Source organism: Otolemur garnettii, unplaced genomic scaffold (genome assembly GCF_000181295.1).
Source record: "Otolemur garnettii isolate 467f Iridium unplaced genomic scaffold, OtoGar3 scaffold00010, whole genome shotgun sequence".
Lineage (NCBI taxonomy): Eukaryota > Metazoa > Chordata > Mammalia > Primates > Galagidae > Otolemur > Otolemur garnettii.
The window spans coordinates 28,858,042-28,878,084 of NW_003852405.1; the positions used below are offsets into that span (position 1 = coordinate 28,858,042).

Genomic DNA, 20,043 nt, shown 5'->3' on the forward strand with positions numbered 1-20,043 from the left:
AGCAACCTCCAACTCCTGGGCTTAGGTGATTCTCTTGCCTCAGCCTCCCGAGTAGCTGGGACTACAGGCATCTGCCACAACACCCAGCTATTTTTTTGTTGCAGTTTGGCCAGGAACCTACCACCCTTGGTATATGTGGCCAGCACCAGTGCTCTACCCCAGGCGCCGCCCACCTGGCTATTTTTTGGTTGTAGTTGTCATTGTTGTTTGGCAGGCCCTGGCTGAGTTTGAACCCACCAATTCTGGTATATGTGGCCAGTGCCGTAGTCGCTGAGCTACAGGCGCCAGGCCTAAACGATTTTTTTCATGAAAAAAAATTTTGTAATGTGCCTTTTTCCCCATAAATGAAGCACTCATGGGGCAGTGCCTGTGGCTCAGTCAGTGAATAGGGCGCTGGCCTCATATACTGAGGGTGGTGGGTTGGAACCCAGCCCCAGCCAAATTGCAACAACAACAAAAAGCCAGGTATTGTGGCAGGTGCCTATAGTCCTAGCTACTCCGGAGGCTGAGGCAAGAGAATAGTCTAACCCCAAGAGCTAGAGGTTGCTGTGAGCTGTGACTTCACTGAACTCTATGGAGGGCGACAAAGGGAGATTCTGTCTCTTAAAAAAAAAAAAAAAAAGCATTCTGCTCTCCTTTCTTGGGTGGTATAGAGTGATAGATTAGGGTGAGATCAAAGCCCCTGTCTGAAGATGGAAGAGCATCTCATGAATTTTATTTATTTATTTGTTGGAAACAGAGTCTTAAGCTATCACCCTGGGTAGAGTGCTGTGGCATTACAGCTCAAAGCAGCATCAAACGCTTGGGCTTAAGTGAGTCTGTTGCCTTATCCTCCCAAGTAACAGGGACTACAAGCACCCTGTATAATACTTGACTATTTTTGGTTATAGTTGTCATTGCTGGTTGGTAGGCCCGGGCTGGATTCAAACCCACCAGCTCTAGTGTATGTGGCTGGTGACCTTTGCTGCTGAGCTGCAGGCGCTGAGCCAATATTTATTTATTTCTTTATGTCATGAGTTTTACAAAAAGCACAGTTTAAGTCGTCCTTTATCTTTTTCTGGTAAGTATGATTGAAGGAGACAGGGTAGGACTTCTTCGATAGAAGTGGCAGGTACTAATTCAGCTTTCATTCCCTCATTCCCTCCTCTCTCCACTCCCTTTTGTATTACTGAGAATATTTTACTAATTATTGAAAACCAGATAGAATATAATAAAGCTTAGCATTAGTCTTTAATAAAGATTTTTCCTCCCTTTGGATCAAGAGGCTTGTAGAACATGTATAGTCTTGCTTGTAAAATTGATTACTTAATTTTAGAATTCTCTAGTCATGAAAATAGGAAAAAAGGGCGGGTGTGGTAGCTCATGCGTATAATCCCAGCACTTTGGGAGGCCATTGTGGCAGGCTCTCTTGAGGTAATTAGTTGGAGGCCTGCCTGGACAACATAGTGAGACCCCCACCTCTAAAAAAATATTAGCTGACATAGTGCCATGTACCTATAATCCCTGCTACTTGGGAGGCTGAGGCAGAATTGCTGGAGCCCAGGAGTTTGAGGCTGCAGTGGGCTAAAATCATGCCACTGCACAGTAGCCTGGATGACAAAGTGAGACCCTGTCTCTTAAAAAACGATAATAGGAGAATGGAAATGAAGAAATTAGAATAGTTGGCTTAGAGTTAGAATTTGATCTGATTAATCACAGATTTTCTTTCTCATGTGTGATACACAGATCACATGTATTTCTATACTTGGTCCTTGATACCAGCTCTCTGATTTTTCTTTTCTTTTTTTTTTTTTTGGAGACAGAGCCTCAAGCTGTCGCCCTGGGCAGAGTGCCGTGGCATCACAGCTCACGGCAATGTCCAACTTCTGGGCTTAAGCGATTTTCTTGTTTCAGCCTCCCAAGTAGCTGGGACTATAGGCGCCTTCCACAATGCCTGGCTATTTTTTGGTTGTAGTTGTCTTTGTTGTTTGTCAGGCCCAGTCTGGATTCGAACCCACCAGCTCTGGTGTATGTGACTGTCGTCGTAGCTGCTTGAGCTACAGGTGCTAAGCCAGCTCTCTGATTTTTCTCTTGTGTCTTTATATAGTATACCATTCTGATAGTAGCTATTCCTGATGGTAGACATTTGTGATAGTAAATTTGCCTGCTTCACACATGCAACTTAAAGTGGCTAGATTTTAGACAAGGAGTTGCATTTCTGCTTCATGGTTGAGTAAACCATCACCGTTCCTTTCTCCCACTGGTAGCTGTTTGTCATTCGCAAATGTGTTCAATCTTTTTCAAAAGTCCTGATGGTATGAAAATCGAAGTTTTCTTGAGTCCTCTTACATTATTAACTAAAGTATGCTATGATGACTAAAAGTTTAATTACATAAAACGAAAAGTTAAATAAGTTATCTGTTGCCATTCCTGCCAGAAGAGATAAAGATTGCAAATTCTAATGTTGAATCTGATATAGAATGGAATATATATTCTATATTCTATGGAATATAGAATAAGGCTAGTAACACTTTTATGATGGCTTGTAGATAATTTTCTGGTGACTTATAAAGATGTTAACATGTAAAAAGCATGAACTTAATTCATGCAACTTCCTTATAATCACATTGTTAAGAAATTATTCAGAAGAAAAAAGTTACTCAGATTTCTTTAGAAGTACAAAGTTTATAGGCTATCTGAACTCAATTCACTACAGCATTATTTGTAAGGTAGCCAAATATTGGAAACCATGCAAATGTCACTAATAAGATTTTTCAGATATAAGCATGTTCCATCTTTATAAAATCAAAGTGAGGATATGAGACCTGCTGAAATGTCCAGTATCTGCAGATGTCAGGAACATAAAGGTATTTGCTGGGTGAATGTAAGTGCACATACCTGCATTTTATTTTATTTTATTTTATTTTATTTTTTTTTGAGACAGAGCCTCAAGCTGTCCCCCTGGGTAGAGTGCCATGGCATTACAGCTCACAGCAACCTCCAACTCCTGGGCTCAAGCAAGTCTCCTGCCTCTGCCTCCCAAGTAGCTGGGACCACAGGCGCCCGCCACAACGCCCGGCTCATACCTGCATTTTAAAGGTGGAGTCAGGCTGTCTCAGCTGGAGAACTAGAGTATGTGCTACATGCACACTTCTGTTTGGTTTCGGTGTTGCTGAATGGGTTCAGTGTGCTTTGATCTTTTTTTTTTTTTAATAGAGAGAGAGTCTTATTTTATTGCCCTTGATAGAGTGCTGTGGAGTCATAGCTCACAACAACCTCCAACTCCTGGGCTTAGGCAATTCTCTTGCCTCAACCTCCCCAGCAGCTAGGACTACAGGCACCTGCCACAATGCCTGGCTATTTTTTTGTTGCAGGTTGGCTGGGGCCGGGTTTGAACCCACCACCCTGGGTATATGGGGCCGGCACCCTACTCACTAAGCCACAGGTGCTGCCCCATACTTTGATCTTTTACTATTTTAAGAGAACTTAGAAATTCTAGTTTTTATGTGCCCTCTGCTGAATTTTTCTTTTTTCTTTTTTTTTTTTTTTTTTTTGCAGTTTTTGGCTGGGGCCTGGGTTTGAACCCACCACCTTTGGTATATGGGGCAGACACTCTACTCCTTTGAGCCACAGGCGCCATCCCCTTCTCCTGATTTTTTTAAACTTAGCTCAAAGTTTCTGTTTTGTTTATTTGTTTTTTAGGTGTGAGTTAGTATTTGGTCAACAGGTAACCAGCAACCTCTGAGTTAAGCCAATTCTTAGAAATTAGTATTAGAATATTTTATTGGCTAGGTGCCTGTGGCTAAGATGCCAGCCACATACACCTAAGGTGGCGGGTTCGAATCCAGCCTGGGCCTGCCAAACAACAATGACAGCTGCAACCAAAAAAATAGCCGGGCATTGTGGCGGGCGCCTGTGGTCCCAGCTACTTGGGAGGCAGAGGCAGGAGACTCGCTTGAGCCTAGGAGTTGGAGATTGCTGTGAGTGATGCCATAGCACTCTACCCAGGGGGACAGCTTGAGGCTCCGTCTCAAAAAAAAAAAAGAATATTTTATTATTGCTGGGCGCAGTGGTTCACACCTGTAATCCCCACACTGTGGGAGGCTGAGGTAGGAGGATTGCTTGGGCTCAGGAGTTCAAGACTTCTGAGCGAGAGTGAGACCCTGACTCATAAAAAAAATGGAAAACCCAGCCAGGCACTGTGGCAAGCGCTTGTAATCCCAGCAGCTTCAGAGGCTGAGGCAGCAGGATGCCCACAGCCCAAGTCTGAGGTTGCAGTGAGCTACGACATCATTGCACTCTGCTCAGGGCACAGGGTAGAACTCTGTCTCAATTAAAAAAGTTATTATTAAAACAAATGTTTGAACTATTTATTACGCATAAAATGGGGAAAAGTATAGTAATAAGTATCAGGAGAGATTGTGGAAGTCAACAGACAATGTGTTAGGTGAAAAAAACTTTTGCCCTTTTTTGTTATAGAAAGTTAGAAAACTTGAAAAGACAGTATGAAATGTATATCAGCAGTGTACTTTGGAGGTCTGGTGTGTGTATCAACAGTGTACTTTGGAGGTCTGGTGTGTATATCAACAGTGTACTTTGGAGGTCTGGTTTGTGTATCAACACTACTTTGGAGGTCTGGTTTGTGTATCAACACTGTACTTTGGAGGTCTGGTGTGTGTATCAACAGTGTACTTTGGAGGTCTGGTGTATCAACAGTGTACTTTGGAGGTCTTTTTAGCTGCAATGTGTTGTCATTTCACTGGAGTTGTTGGATTCTAATTGAAAAATGTCAGATATAAAAAGTGGCTTTGTGGGGCGGCGCCTGTGGCTAAGTAGGGTGCTGGACCCACCTACTGAGGGTGGCAAGTTCAAACCTGGTCCCGATCAAACTGCAACAAAAAAATAGCCGGGTGTTGTGGTGGGCGCCTGTAGTCTCAGCTACTCGGGAGGCTGAGGCAGGAGAATCGCCTAAGCCCAGGAGTTGGAGGTTGCTGTGAGCCGTGTGAAGCCTGGCACTCTACCAAGGGCGATAAAGAGACTGTCTCTACCAAAAAAAAAAAAAAAAAAAAAAAAGGTTTTTTTTTTAACCTAAGGATTTGTTCAAGTGTGCTTTCTCTCTCTCTTTTTTTTATGAAGGATTTTAAAATACCTACTAATACAACATTAAAAACTCCTCTGGTTGCTGTATTTGAAGATCTGGATATAGAGGTGGAAGAAGAAGATGAACTGAAGGCAAGAGGTAACATGGTTCTCCTGCGTGATAGTTCTTTGTGTAGAGAGCACTGCCTGTTTCTTTAGGAAACTGTCTAATGTGAAAATCTCAAAATCTGGAGGTGAAAGGGATTCAGTGGTAAAAGAACTCTGAAATTTGGTCTAGTAAAATTGTATTTACAAGCAAACTTTTGATTCCTCTAGTATGAGTTTACCAAAGCTGGACTCCTAATTGTTCTTTGGCCATTTGGTTGTTGTTGTTGTTTTTTATTGAGACAGAGTCTCACTTTGTCACCCTTGGTAGAGTGCTGTGGTGTCACAGCTCACAGCAACCTCAAACTCTTGGGCTTAAGTGATTCTCTTCCCTCAGCCTCCCAAGTAGCTGGGACTACAGGTGCCTGCCACAACACCCAGCTTTTTGTTGTTGTTGTTGTAGTTGTCATTGTTGTTTAGCTGGCTCCGGCCAGGTTTGAACCTGCCAGCCTCGGTGCATGTGGCTGGCACCATAACCACTGTGCTACTGGTGCCGAGAAGCTTACCTCTGTTTTTGAAATCTGTTTGAACAGTGGTTCTCAGCTAGTTTTTCTCTTCTTAACCTGTCAGTGATGGGGATTGGTGAGAACCTATTAGTAGAATCTCTTAGGGGCAACATTCATTTAGAAAAAGATTTGTGTTTGATTTGATATTCTTTTCCCTTGTTGCCCATCCACTCTCTCACTCCTAAACTCCACATTGAGAACTGGTCTGTTGGGATATTTTGTATTTTGTTAAGCCTACAGTTCTTAGTATAAACTGTTTTCAGCTTTACATTTGATATTAGGTATATATTTAGTGTATGTGAGATGTATATTTAGTGTATGTATAGGCAATTATCTGGAAATTAACACTTTGATATAAGTTTAACATTACTTGAGATAACTTTTTTTTTCTTTTTTTTTTTTTTTTTTGAGGCAGAGCCTCAAGCTGTCCCCCTGGGTAGAGTGCTGTGGCATGACAGCTCACAGCAGCCTCCAACTCCTGGGCCCCAGTGAGTCTCCTGCCTCTACCTCCCAAGTAACTGGGACCACAGGCGCCCACCACAACGCCCAGCTATTTTTTGGTTGCAGCCATCATTGTTGTGAGGTGGGCCCAGGCTGGATTCCAACCCGCCACCTTAGGTGTATGTGGCTGGCATCTTAGCCACTTGAGCCACAGGCACTAAACCACTTGAGATAATTTCTAAGTACTTTATGATTTCTGTGTTGTAGCCCATTAATTTGGCTTACACAATTAAATTTATTGGATACTTGTCAACAAGTGCTAATTCAACTACGTTTCAGAGATTCTTAGAAGTTTAAATTTTCTTTGAATTGCTCTAAATTCAAATAGCATTATAGGCTAGCTGAGGTGGTTCATGCCTGTAATCCTAACACTCTGGGAGGCCAAGGCGGGCAGATTGCTTGAGCTCAGGAGTTAAGAGATCAGCCTGAGTGAGAATGAGACCCTATTTCTAAAAATAGCTGGGTGTTGTGATGGGCACTTGTAGTCCCAGCTACTTGGGGAGGCTGAGGCAAGATGATCGCTTGAGCCCAAGAGTTTGAGGTTGCTGTGAGCTATAATGCCATGGCACTCAACCCCATGGTGACTGAGCGAGACTCTGTCACAAACAAACAAAAATAGCGTTTATAGTTTTTTTTTTTTTGAGACAGAGTCTGATTATGTCTCCCTCAATAGAGTGCTGTGCATGACAGCTCATAGCAACCTCAAACTCTTAGGCTCAAGCGATTCTCTTGCCTCAGCCTCCCAAGTAGCTAGGACTACAGGCACCCATCACAACGCCCTGCAATCTTTTTTACTGTTATTGTTGCAGTTGTCATTGTTTAGCTGTCCTGGGCCAGGTTCAGACCCACCAGCCTGGGTGTATGTGGCTGGTGCCATTACCACTGTGCTATGGGCACTGAGCCTATAATTTTATTTTTGACATATATGTTAGTTCATCTTTTCATCAGTAAACTGATGGAAAAGTTAACAGGCCTTCAATGACTTCTTGCCTACGTTAGCTTGGACCATATGAAATTGCCAGTTTTATAGATTGAATAGCAGCAGTTTTCTGTGATTCAACATAATAAATATTGCTTTCACTGCCATAGATTGAAATGGGAAGGAAAAGGAAGCTTATCATGTACTATGATGTGATTTTTTGCATTGTCATTAAACTATTCTCAGAATAATTGAACTTTGTTAGAAAATCAGAATTAAACTTTGTTAAAAACATTAGAATTAAACTTTGTTTCTACAATAATGAGAAATACAAGTCTCAACTAGTACTCTTTAAAAATGTCCGTTCTTCGTTAAATGATTATAGAGAAGGCTGGTCTTGCTGTGCAAATTTCAGAGGTTGAATTAGGTAATCCTTGAATTTATCTAAAGCTCAAAATTTTGGTGATTATCATTTGGTGATTTTGATTTCTGGAAGTGTGACCTCTCTTGAGTCGTTCAGGTGACTATATTGTGTCTCTTTGGTCCTTAATGTAGTTTGGGGAACCAGAGTGTTCACCCCCCCCAAATTGCCTCATCTTGTATTATTGAATGATGACTTCATTTGTACTTTTTCTTAATAGGTCTTACAGGTTTGAAAAATATTGGAAATACTTGTTACATGAATGCAGCTTTGCAGGCTCTTTCTAATTGGTAAGTAGAGAAATTAATTTTGTTTATATGACTTTTTTTTTTTTTTAGACAGTCTCAGTATGTCTCCCTTGGTAGAGTGCTGTGGCATCACAGCTCACAGCAACCTCAAACTTGTGGGCTTAAGTGATTCTCTTGCTTCAGCCTCCCAAGTAGCTGGGACTATAGGCACCTGCCAGAACACCTGGTTATTTTTTTTGTTATTGTTGTAGTTGTCATTGTTTAGTAGGGTGGGCTGGGTTTGAACCCGTCTGCCCTAGTGGATGTGGCCGGCACCCTAACCACTGAGCAGTGGGTGCTGAGCCTTTTTTTATATAAATTTTAGTTTTAGTTTTTGAGCCAAAAACCATACTACTGTAGTAGTTGACTACTTTAAAAGTAAAGTCAGTGACAGTCTGGTTTGGGACATGACCCACTGTTGTCTCAATGGGGTTTACTCTGTATACTTATACCTTCTTGAGGTTACTGGTCCTGGCTTAGACCTTAGGTAGTTATATGTCTTTAGGCAAGTAATTTTGTGTTTTAAATCTAGAAAACAAGGAGCTTGAACTAATTAATTCTTCAGATCACCTTTGGTTTGGAGATCCTGTGGAAATATTTTATATTTTTCTGTGGGTGGAAAGCTTCTAATTAAGTATTCAAATTTTTCTTTTTTTCATAGTAGCCATACAAAAGAGATAGGTCACTCAGGTGTTAATACTCTTAGAGATTAGATGCATTGGGTCAGGACCAGAATTCAGAAATCACTAACTTTAACATTGACTTTTTTACTGGGTTGAATTTTAGAGCAGTGGCTGGGAGCTGAACATATGTATACATGTCAAGCATCCCTTATCTGAAGTGTTGGGACCAGAAGTGGTTGGGATGTTTTTCAGATTATCAAATATTTGTATTATACTTACCAGTTGAACATCAGTGCCTAGTCCAAAAATCCAAAATTTGAAATGCTCCAATGAGCATTTCCTTTATCATGTCAGCACTCAAAATGTTAGAGCATTTTGAATGATATCAACAAAGGTATTAACTGGATGTGGCAGCATGGAGAACTCTGATATATGTGATGAGGTCAAATCTGATTCGAATGTGTTGAGCTCCACAAGACTGTGGAGAAGTGAAGGTGGAGCTGTAAAGCTGGCAGAGGACTAAGACACAGGGATACAGATGCTGTCGCTTCGTTTAAGGACGCGGAACTAATCGTTATTAAACTTTGATTCCACTCTAACATTTTCTCTTCTTTAAATTAGCCCGCCTTTGACACAGTTTTTCCTTGATTGTGGAGGACTAGCTCGAACAGATAAGAAACCAGCCATTTGTAAAAGTTATCTCAAGCTAATGACAGAACTGTGGCATAAAAGCAGGTATGTACCTACTATATTTATCTTCTTTATTATAGTTTAACTATTATAAATATTAAAAGGATTCAGGTCTATTTATAGAGCTGAAAGTGAAAGAGACAGGTTTGAGGTAGTTTATTTCTGTTTCATGCATATTACGTTTGAAACTGAACATCCAAATGAAGAGGTCTGTGAAGTTTAGATGTGTTTGGGCTGGCCTGGTGCAGAGGCTCATGCCATGCCTATAATCCCAGCACCTGCCTAAGCAAGATCGAGACTCCCTCTCTAAAAATAGCTGAGTGTTGTGGCCGGCGCCTGTAGTCCAAGCTACTGAGGAGGCTGAGGCAAGAAAATCAATTGAGCCCAAGAGTCTGAGGGTTGCTATGAGCTGTGATGCCACAGCACTCTACTAAAGGTGACAAAGTGAGACTGTCTCACAGAAAGAAAAAAGTATTTGGGCTGATAGTGTAGTGTAGAACTGCTACGGCTGCTGTTATGAAAGCTTTGGAGTTTTAATGCAGGAGTAGGCTTTCTTACAATACTAAAATCAGACCCCAGCCGGGAATGGTAGCTCATGGCTATAATCCTAGCACTCTGGAAGACTGAGTTGGGTGGATTCCTTGAGCTCAGGAGTTTAAGACCGGCCTGAGTAAGAGTGAGACCCCATCTTTACTTAAAAAAAAAAAAAAAGAAAGAAAGCTAGCTGGATGTTGTGATGTAGGCCTTATAGTCCTAAGAGTTTGAGGTTAATAATTTTGTTTAAAAAACATTTTGGAGGGTGGTGCCTGTGGCTCTATGGGTAGGGTGCCAGCCCCATATACCAAGGGTGGTGGGTTCAAATCCAGCCCCAACCACCTAAAACAGCAGTGATAACTGCAACAAAAAATAGCTGGAAATTGTGGTGGGCATGTGTAGTCCCAGCTACTCAGGAGGCTGAGGCAAGGGAATCACTTAAGCCCAAGAGTTGGAGGTTGCAGTTAGCTGTGATGCCATGGCACTCTACCGAGGGCAACAAAGTTGGATTCTGTCTCAAAAACAAAACAAAATGAAAAACCAAAACCATTTGGGAAATTGCATTTTTAAAAAATCATACAGAGGAGCATGATCATTTGGGAAAGAAAAACAATAAAATATCACTTAAAATATCAGTGGTAAGAAGTTCTCAGTGGCCTAAGAAATACAATACTGGGCAGATTTGAATAATTCTTTTGAAAAATAAACAGTTTTCAATTTATATAGCAGTTTGAATTCTTGCTTGGTAACTTTTAAAACAAAATTAAAAATCACAAGAATTGCTCTTTTAAAATACTTTCTTTTTCAGGCCAGGATCTGTTGTGCCCACAAATCTGTTTCAAGGAATTAAAACTGTAAATCCGACATTTCGGGGGTATTCTCAGCAGGTTAGTCTATTGCTGTTCATTCATAATTTTAATAATCTTAAATAAATTTGGAAAATGCTGTTGTGCCTTTCATTGATGTCATTATTCCTTATTATTAGGAATAGTCACTTGTTATTTTTATTTTTATGTTTCTAGCTTTCTTTTAGTTTTATAAATATTTTTCTAAAAATGTTTATATTTAGGGGTGGGTAAATATTTCTTTTAATGCTTTTAGTTTTGAGTTCCATGTTCAGAGATTGGAAATTTTTACTTATATTTTCTGTATTTTATGCTTTCATCTTTTACATTTACTTAATTATTCAGTACGTCTGGCATCTGTTTCATATTGTAATATCATTCAGATTTCATTTTTGTTCTTCATAAACAGCTAAGAAATTGAGCCAAAGTCTAAAATTATAAGAATTATCTTCCAATCTGATTTAAATTTTCATTGTTAATTATTTCATTCTTATGTTAGTATGTGATAGGATCTTTTTCTGGGCTTTCCCATTCATTTCATTGACTTGTCTTTTTGCACTAGTATGATATGGTGCTTTTAGTTATTGCAATTTTTATGTAGTATCTTTTGATGTTAGTACCTTGTCTTCATACATTTTTCTTTCTCTTTTTTAACCTATCACATATTATCTGTTCATTTTTTTCCTATATGAATTCTTGGATCTTTAAAGGTTATGATTTTGTGGTATGAGTTGGGGCCAGAAATATGTATTTTCAGTAAGTATTCCAGGTTGATGAAGATTTTTTCTTGAAATACAGTACAAGATTGGGTGAAGCTTTAATTTAAGCTGTAGTAGTAAACTATTTTAATTTAGGATATCTGTCCGAATTCTGATTGCCACACAAGGCACATCTTTTTCTCTTTGTCCTTCCAGTTTATGAATAGCAACACTCCTAAAGGCTGACTTCTAGATCATCTTCAGTTTATTAAAACGTCTTTTTAGGCTCGGCGCCTGTGGCTCAAGTAACTAAGGCGCCAGCCCCACATACAACTGAGCTGGTGGGTTCGAATCCAGCCCAGGCTGTCAAACAATGACGGCTGCAACCAAAAAAAAAAAAAAAAGCTGGGCGTTGTAGTGGGCGCCTGTAGTTCCAGCTCCTTGGGAGGCAGAGGCAGGAGAATCGCTTAAGACCAGGAGTTGGAGGTTACTGTGAGCTGTGATGCCATGGCACTCTACCCAGGGCAACAGCTTGAGGCTCTGTCTCAAAAATAAATAAATAAAAAAAATGTCTTTTTAGAGGCTCAGTACCCGTAGCTCAGTTGTTAGGGCACTGGCCGCATACTGGGGCTGGTGGGTTCAAACCCAGCCCAGGCCTGCTAAACAACAATGACAACTACAACAACAAAAAATAGCCGGGCATTGTGGCAGGTGCCTGTAGTCCCAGCTACTTGGGAGGCTGAGGCAAGTGAATCGCTTGAGCCCAAGAGTTTGAGGTTGCTGTGAGCTGTGATGCTATGGCACTCTACTGAGGGTGACATATTGAGACTCTATCTCTCTAAAAAACAAACAAACAAACTTCTTTTTAGAAATTAGTGTATCCCATCCCTCTGGCACTTTATTTTTATAAACTGATGTTCCTCAGTATGGTGCATCAGATTTGTAAATTAGTTGATAACCATATTTTGTATATTTTCCCTTAAGTTTCTGTATACACATGTAATGCAGTGATAATGTTATGTTGCTGATAAATTAGGATGCTCAAGAATTCCTTCGATGTTTAATGGATCTGCTTCATGAAGAACTGAAAGAGCAGGTCATGGATGTTGAGGAAGATCCTCAAACCATAACCACCGAGGAGACCATGGAGGAAGACAAGAGCCAGTCGGACGTAGATTTTCAGTCCTGTGAATCTTGCAGCAGCAGTGATAAAGCAGAAAATGAAAATGGCTCTAGAGGCTTTTCTGAAGATAATAATGAAACAACAATGTTAATTCAGGATGATGAGAACAATTCAGAGATATCAAAAGATTGGCAAAAAGAGAAGATCTGTAATAAGATTAATAAAATAAATTCTGAAGGAGATTTAGATAAAGATAGAGACTCTGCATCTGAAGCAGTTGACCTGAACAACCAGGAAACTGTCAAAGTGCAAATACACGGCAGAGCTTCAGGTGACAATTTAATAATTTAATTATGAAAACGATAGTATTCATTTGTAGACAATTGCTGTTTATATAATTATTACTTTGGGGATTTCTTATTTATCTATTTTAAAAGACATGGTCTTACTCTGTTGCCCAGGTTGGAGTATGATAGCCTGCTCACAGCTCACCACAGCCTCAAATTCCTGGACTCAAGCATTTCTCCTGCCTCAACCTTGTGAATAGCTGGACTACATCATCCCCCTTTGAACTGTGGCAGGGTTAGTTGCCTGGGAGCCTGAGGCAGGAGGATTGCTTGAACCCAAGAATTTGAGGTTGCAGTGAACTATGACACCACTGCCCTCTAGCCTAGGTGACAGAGTGACACCCTGTCTCAAAAAATACATAGAGAGAGTCTGGGTGCAGGGGCTCATCCTTGTAATCCCAGCATTAGGAGGCCGAGGTGGGTGGATTGCCTGAGCTCACAGGTTTGAGACCAGCCTGAGCAAGAGCGAAACCTTGTCTCTAAAAATAGGCCAGTGTGGTGGCAGGTACCTGTAGTCCCAGCTACTTGGGAGGCTGAGGCAAGAGAATCACTTGAGCCCAAGAATTTGAGGTTGCTATGAGGTATGATGATGCCATGGCACTCTGTGGAGGGTGACAACTGAGACTCTTTCTCAAAAAAAATTTTTTTTAGGTGGGGTTTTCAGAATGTTCCCTTTTACTTTTTTTGTTTTTGAAATTTATTTATCTTTATTTGCCTTTTTTTTTTTTAAGAGACAGAGTCTCACTTTGTTGCCCTTGGTAGAGTGCCGTCGCATTACAGCTTACAACAACCTCCAGCTCTTGGGCTTAGGTGATTCTCTTGCCTCAGCCTCCTGAGCAGCTGGGACTACAGGTGCCTGCTGTAACACCCGGCTATTTTTTTGTTGTAGTTTGGCTGGGGCCAGGTTTGAACCCTCCACCCTTAGTATATGGGTCCGGGGCCCTAGTTACTGAGCCACAGGTGCCGCCCCATGTTCCCTTTTACATTATGTGAGTTATTTTGAATAACCAGAAAGAACTGAAATAGCTTAAATTATAATTTTTAATTATGTACATACTACATTTAGATTGCTGTAATTGGAGTCACATCAGATGTGTTTTAGTAGGAGTTTAATGACACCGTAATCATGTATGTAATCCATGCACTCTGGGAGGCTAAACTGGGAGGATCACTTAAGCCCAGGAGTTAGAGACCAACCTGAGCAAGAGTGATACCCAATCTCTACTAAAAAATAGGAAAATTAACCAGGTATTGCGGTGCCCATCTATAGTTCCAGCTACTTGGGAGGCTGAAGCAAGAGGATTGCTTGAGCTCAAGAGTTTGAGGTACAATGAGTTATGATGACGCCACTGCACTCTACCCAGGGTGACAGAGCAAGATTCTGTCTCAAAAACAAATAAATCAATATTATGAGGAACCTTGATGTAATAGATTATGCCGTAATGTACTAGTTCGTGTTTCTTTGAAAAAGAGTGAGTAGCCAGATGAAAGACATTTGACTTAAATTGCTTTGTGTACCTATATCTTCAAGGGTTAACTTATTTTAGCTTAATATGTTTTATTATTTATTTATTTATTTATTTGAGACAGAGCCTCACTTTGTCACCCTTGGTAGAGTGCTGTGGCATCTCAGCTCACAGCAATCTCAAACTCTTGGGCTCAAGTGATTCTCTTGCTTCAGTCTCCCTAGTAGCTGGGACTACAGCTGCCTGCCATAACACCTGGCTATTTTTTTCTTTTTTGTTTAGCAGGCCTGGGCCAAGTTCTATCCCACCAGCCCTGGAACATGTGGCCGGTGCCCTAACCACTGAGCTATGGGCATCTTGCCTCATCCTGTAATTTAAATCTTAAAAATGTCCTTTGCTGATGAAAGTATGTATTTTCTTTTATCACAATAAGAATAAAACAGCTTATCCATTTTTTTTTTTTTTTTTTTGAGACAGAGTCTAAAGATGTTGCCCTGGGTAGAGTGCCATGGCTCATAGCAACCTCAAACTCTTGAGCTTAAGTGATCCTCTTGCCTCAGCCTCCCAAGTATCTGGGACTACAGGTGCTCTCCATAACGCCTGGCTATTTTTTGGTTATATTTGTCTTTGTTTGGCGGGTCCAGGCTGGATTTGAACCCGCCAGCTCCAGTTTATGTGGCTGGTGCCCTAGCCACTTGAGCTACAGGTGCCGAGCCTACAACTTATTAATTTTTATCTACATTTCTTTTATTTTAAAAATTATTATGGGTATATAGCAGTTGCAAGCTCGGTGCCCATAGCTCAGTGGTTAGGGCACCAGCCACATACATCTGGGCTGGCAGGTTCGAACCCATCCTGAGCCAACTAAATAACAATGACAACAACAACAGCAACAAATAGCCCAACATTGTGGCGGGCGCCTGTAGTCCCAGCTACTTGGGAGGCTGAGGCAAGAGAATTGCTTAAGCCCAAGAGTTTGAGGTTGCTAAGTGCTGTGATGCCATAGCATTCTAGTCAGGGTGCCATAGTGAGACTGTCTCAGTGAGAAGGGCGCAGGACCCATATGCTGAGGGTGGCCGGTTCGAACCTGGCCCTGACTGAACTACAACCAAAAAGTAGCCGGGCGTTGTGGCAGGAGCCTATAGTCTCCTCTCCTCAGGAGGCTGAGGCAAGATAATCGCTTAAGCCCAGGAGTTGGAGGTTGCTGTGAGCTGTGTGACGCCATGGCACTCTACCAAGGGCAACAAAGTGAGACTCTGTCTCTACCAAAAAAAAAAAAAATAGTTGCATATATTTATAGGGATATACCTCAATTTCTTGTTTGATCCCCCCCCCCCAACCAAAACCTGGATTTTCCCAGGCTGGAATGCAGTGGTACCATTTAGCTAACTGTAGCCTCAAACTCCTGGGCTCAAGTGATCCTCTTGCCTCAGGCGTGTGCCACCTTGCCTGGCTTATTTTATTATTATTATTATTTTTTTAGAGACAGAGTCTCATTATGTTGCCCAGGCTGGTCTCAAACTCTTGGTCTCAAGTGATCCTTCCCCCTCCTCCCAAAGTACCAGCATTATGGGCGTGAAGTACTTCACCCAGCCTTTTGTATGATTTTTATTACTGTGTTAGTTTAGGAGAATAATCTGTCTTTCTCCCACATAGTTTTAAAACCATTTAAAAAGTGTCCTGAATATCTTTTTTTTAAAAAAAGTAACTATATTTGGACAAACAAGATTGTCTTTGGTTTTGTATTCCATCACTCGTTTCCTTTATTGTCTATGATAGTGGTGTGTCATAAGTATTGATTGGATTCCTAGATGTAAAATCATTTCCCTTATCAAGTACTTTGTGAAGTATTTCAGCTGACATTTGTTAATGTGAATTGTGTTCAAAATGCGTAACTAAGAAATCTTTAAATTAGTTAATTATTGGAAAGGTAGAATAATTTTACTATTTAAGATAATAATACAGATTTTATGTATTCCAGAGTATATCACTGACGTCCATTTGAATGACCTGTCTACACCACAGATCCTGCCATCAAATGAAAGTGTTAATGCACGTTTATCAGCAAGCCCTCCTAAATCAGGCAGTCTGTGGCCAGGATTGGCACCCCCACACAAAAAAGGTAAAAAATTTCCCTTCTTTAAGCTTCTTTGCTTTGGGTCTTAGTTTACAATATTGATTTTAATATTTGATGATTTGAAGTGTTATTCATGAAATATTTGCTTCTTTAAAATTGACAGCATAGGCAGCGCCTGTGGCTCAGTGAGTAGAATGACGGCCCCATATACTGAGGGTGGAGGGTTCAAACCCAGCCCTGGCCAAACTGCAACCAAAAATAGTCAGGCGTTGTGGCGGGCACTGTAGTCCCAGCTACTCAGGAGGCTGAGGCAAGAGAATCGCCTAAGCTCAAGAGCTGGAGGTTGTTGGGAGCTGTAATGCCACAGCTCTCTACCAAGGGCAACAAAGTGAGACTTTTTCTTTATATTTTTTTTTTTTTTTTTTTTTTTGAGACGGAGCCTCAAGCTATCCCCCTGGGTAGAGTGCCATGGCATCACAGCTCATAGCAACCTCCAACTCCCGGGCTCAAGCGAGTCTCCTGCCTCAGCCTCCCAAGTAGCTGGGACTACAGGCGCCCGCCACAACACCTGGTCATTTTTTGGTTGCAGCCATCATTGTTGCTTGGCGGGTCCGGGCTGGGGATTCGAACTCGCCACCTTAGGTGTATGTGGCTGGCGCCTTAGCCGCTTGAGCCACAGGCGCCGAGCCGAGACTTTATCTTTAAAAAAGTAATAATAAAAATAAATAAAATGGACAGCATAATTTTATACACCATGGGTGCATGTTCTTTCTCAATTTTAAAAAATTTAAATACAGTTCTTTTTTTCTTGTGTAGTATTTTAACACATGAATGAATAAATTCTTCTTACTGTAACAAACAGAATGCAGCAGGATTCTAACCCCCCAAAGAATTCCCTGGTGCTGGTTCTAATCAGCCCATCACCCCAACCGCACCCCCTGCAGGTAGTCCTCTTTCCCTTTTGTTGTGCCTTTTCCTGGAGTGTCCTGTAGATGGAGTCACAGTCTTTTGAAGCAGGCTTCCTTCACTTAGTATAATGCGTTTGAGAGTCAGTCATGGTACTGCATGTCGGAATAGTTTGTTCCTTTTTATTACTGAGTAGTATTTCATTATATGGCTCTACTGCTATTCGTTCATTCCCCTCATTGAAAGACTCTTTGTTTGTTTTTTTCTTTTGAGACAGAGTCTCACTATGTCGCCCTCAGTAGAGTACTATGGGTTACAGCTCACAGCCACCTCAAACTCTTGGGCTTCAGCAATTCTCTTGCCTCAGCCTCCCAAGTAGCTGGGACTATAGGACTACAACACCTGGCTATTTTTTTTGTTGCAGTTGTCATTGTTATTTAGCTGGCCTGGGCCAGGTTTGAACCCACCAGCCTGGGTGTGTGTGGCTCGTGCCCTACCCACTGAGCTACAGGCACCACCTCATTGAAAGACTTTTAAATTGTTTCCGATTTCTGCCAGTTATGAATAATGCTGCTCTAAATAGTCATGGACAGGTTTTGTAAGGATGTAAGTTTTCATTTGTCTAGGACAGATGCTTAGATTTGGGTTTGCTCAGTTTTATGTTCATTTTATGCTTAACATTGTGTGAAGCTGACAGACTTTTACAGACTTGTCAATACCATTTTGTGTTCCTGCAGTTGGTATGAGGGTCCCAGTATTATAGAGTGTAAAACTATGAATCTCTTAGAAGAAAACATAGCAAAAGCCTTCATGACCTTGGGTTAGGCCAAGAATTCTTAAGGACATCAAAGACATCAAAAGCATGATTCACAAAAGAAAAACGTTTTTTTTCGGAGACCGACTCTTACTTTTTTGCCTTCAGTAGAGCGCCGTGGTGTCATAGCTCATAGCAACCTTAAACTCTTGGGCTCAAGCGATTCTCTTGCCTCAGCCTCTCGAGTAGCTCCCACAATGTCACTACTTTTAGAGACAGGGTCTGCTCTAGCTCAGGCAGTCCACCCACCTTGGCCTCCCAGAGTGCTAGGATTATAGGCGTGAGCCACCATGTCTGGCCCTAAAAGAAAAACATTAAACACTTTTCTTGGCGGACATTGTTAAGAGAATGAGAAGATAAGATAGGGAGGAAATAGTGACAAATTACATAATGAACAATGGACTTGTATCTAGAAGTATATAAAGAGCTCTTATAACTTACTGTGATTCTTTCTTCAAATTAAGCCTTGAGACCGAAGACAAATAAATAGGTAAAAGCAGAATTACTCTGAAGTCACTATAGGGAGACTGAGCTCCTCTTATTTCATCTTTAGCTTCTTTTTTTTTTTTTTGAGACAGTCTCACTATGTTGCCCTTGGTAGAGTGTGGTGGCATCATAGCTCACAGCAACCTCCAACTTTTGGGCTTAAGCAATTCTCTTGCCTTAGCCTCCCAAGTAGGTGGGACTACAGACACCTACCACACCACCTGGCTACTTTTTGGTTGTAGTTGTTAGTGTTGTTTAGCTGGTCCGGGCTGGTGATCATATATACTTGGGAAAAAAAGCAAAACAAAATAGCATCTTAAACCTTGTCTACTTGGTTTCTCTGAATTTTTTTTTTCTTTTTTTGTTGCAGTTTGGCCAGGGCCAGGTTCGAACCCACTGTCCTCGGTATATGGGGCCCTACCTACTGAGCCATAGGCACCGCCCATGATTTTTTTGTTTTGAATGATATTTTGAAAATTATCCATCAGGGCAGTAATGTTTACTAGAGAAAAAGGTTAAAGGACATACTGTGATTGGTTTCAAATGTTGTATACTTGTTTTTTAATCCTAGCTCAGTCTACATCTCCAAAGAGAAAAAAGCAGCACAAGAAATATAGAAGTGTTATTTCAGACATATTTGATGGAACAATCATTAGCTCAGTGCAGTGTCTGACTTGTGACAGGGTGAGTATTAAGGAATTAGAATACATAGAAAATTTCTGTCAAATGATTAAAAAAAACCTGGCAGAATGATGTGAAAAATTGAATTTCTTCTCTTTGTTCCTGATGTTCATACATGCCTTTCTTGTGTATTGATTGTAGAAGTAAAATTTAGTCTTTCGGAAGTAACAGTAACATCATTTTTAAAGAATGAGTCTTGACCCATCATTGGACAGGCATGTACATTATAAGGAAAAAATCCTGAGTTCTTTTATTTTGGTTACTTACAAGGTGAGAAGTTGCTCAGCAACAAGAATTGGTAACAAATACATATTTTGCCAAAGCTGATGAAATTAGTGTGATTGGAAACTGTTGCTGTTCACAGGGGGAGAAAGCTGTGAATGTATCTCTTATTTGGTTATACTTATGCCTTATAAATATTTCCCCATGTTAAGATTGGGGCTCTGACAATAACAAAGGCATAAATTAAAATCACCATGAGTTCTTTAATAACAACTAAATCTCTTAAAGTCTTTTTGAGCTTTTCTTAAGAATGGTTTTATTTTAGTGCAATAAAGAATGACTATGAAATAATGTCTTAAAAACAAAACTAAGTGTTTTTTTTTGTTTTTTTTTTTTTTTTGAGACAGAGTCTCAAGCTGTCTCCCTGGGTAGAGTGCCATGGCGTCACAGCTCACAGCAACCTCAAACTCTTTGGCTAAAGTGATTCTCTTGCCTCAGTCTCCCAAGTAGCGAGGACTAAGGCACCCACCAGAATGCGGGTTGTAGTTGTCATTGTTGTTTTCCAGGCCCGGGCTGGATTCGAGCCCACCAGCTCTGGTATATGTGTTTGGCACCCTAGCCGCTGAGCTACAAGCGCTGAGCCTTCCTATTCTTCTTCTTCTTTTTTTTTTTTT

At 40.9% G+C, this 20,043-nt stretch overlaps 1 protein-coding gene across 2 annotated transcripts in view; it reads left to right on the forward strand.

Moving 5' to 3' along the window:
* Positions 1-20,043, forward strand: part of USP33 (ubiquitin specific peptidase 33) — a 63,115-nt gene that overhangs the window by 17,232 nt on the left and 25,840 nt on the right. For both annotated transcript variants that reach the window (XM_023509805.1, XM_012801734.1), the window contains exons 6-12: positions 5,116-5,218; positions 7,791-7,860; positions 9,102-9,215; positions 10,513-10,591; positions 12,284-12,701; positions 16,165-16,305; positions 19,038-19,150. In XM_023509805.1, coding sequence (XP_023365573.1) covers positions 5,116-5,218; positions 7,791-7,860; positions 9,102-9,215; positions 10,513-10,591; positions 12,284-12,701; positions 16,165-16,305; positions 19,038-19,150 — 1,038 coding nt within the window. The remainder of the gene's footprint in view (positions 1-5,115; positions 5,219-7,790; positions 7,861-9,101; positions 9,216-10,512; positions 10,592-12,283; positions 12,702-16,164; positions 16,306-19,037; positions 19,151-20,043) is intronic.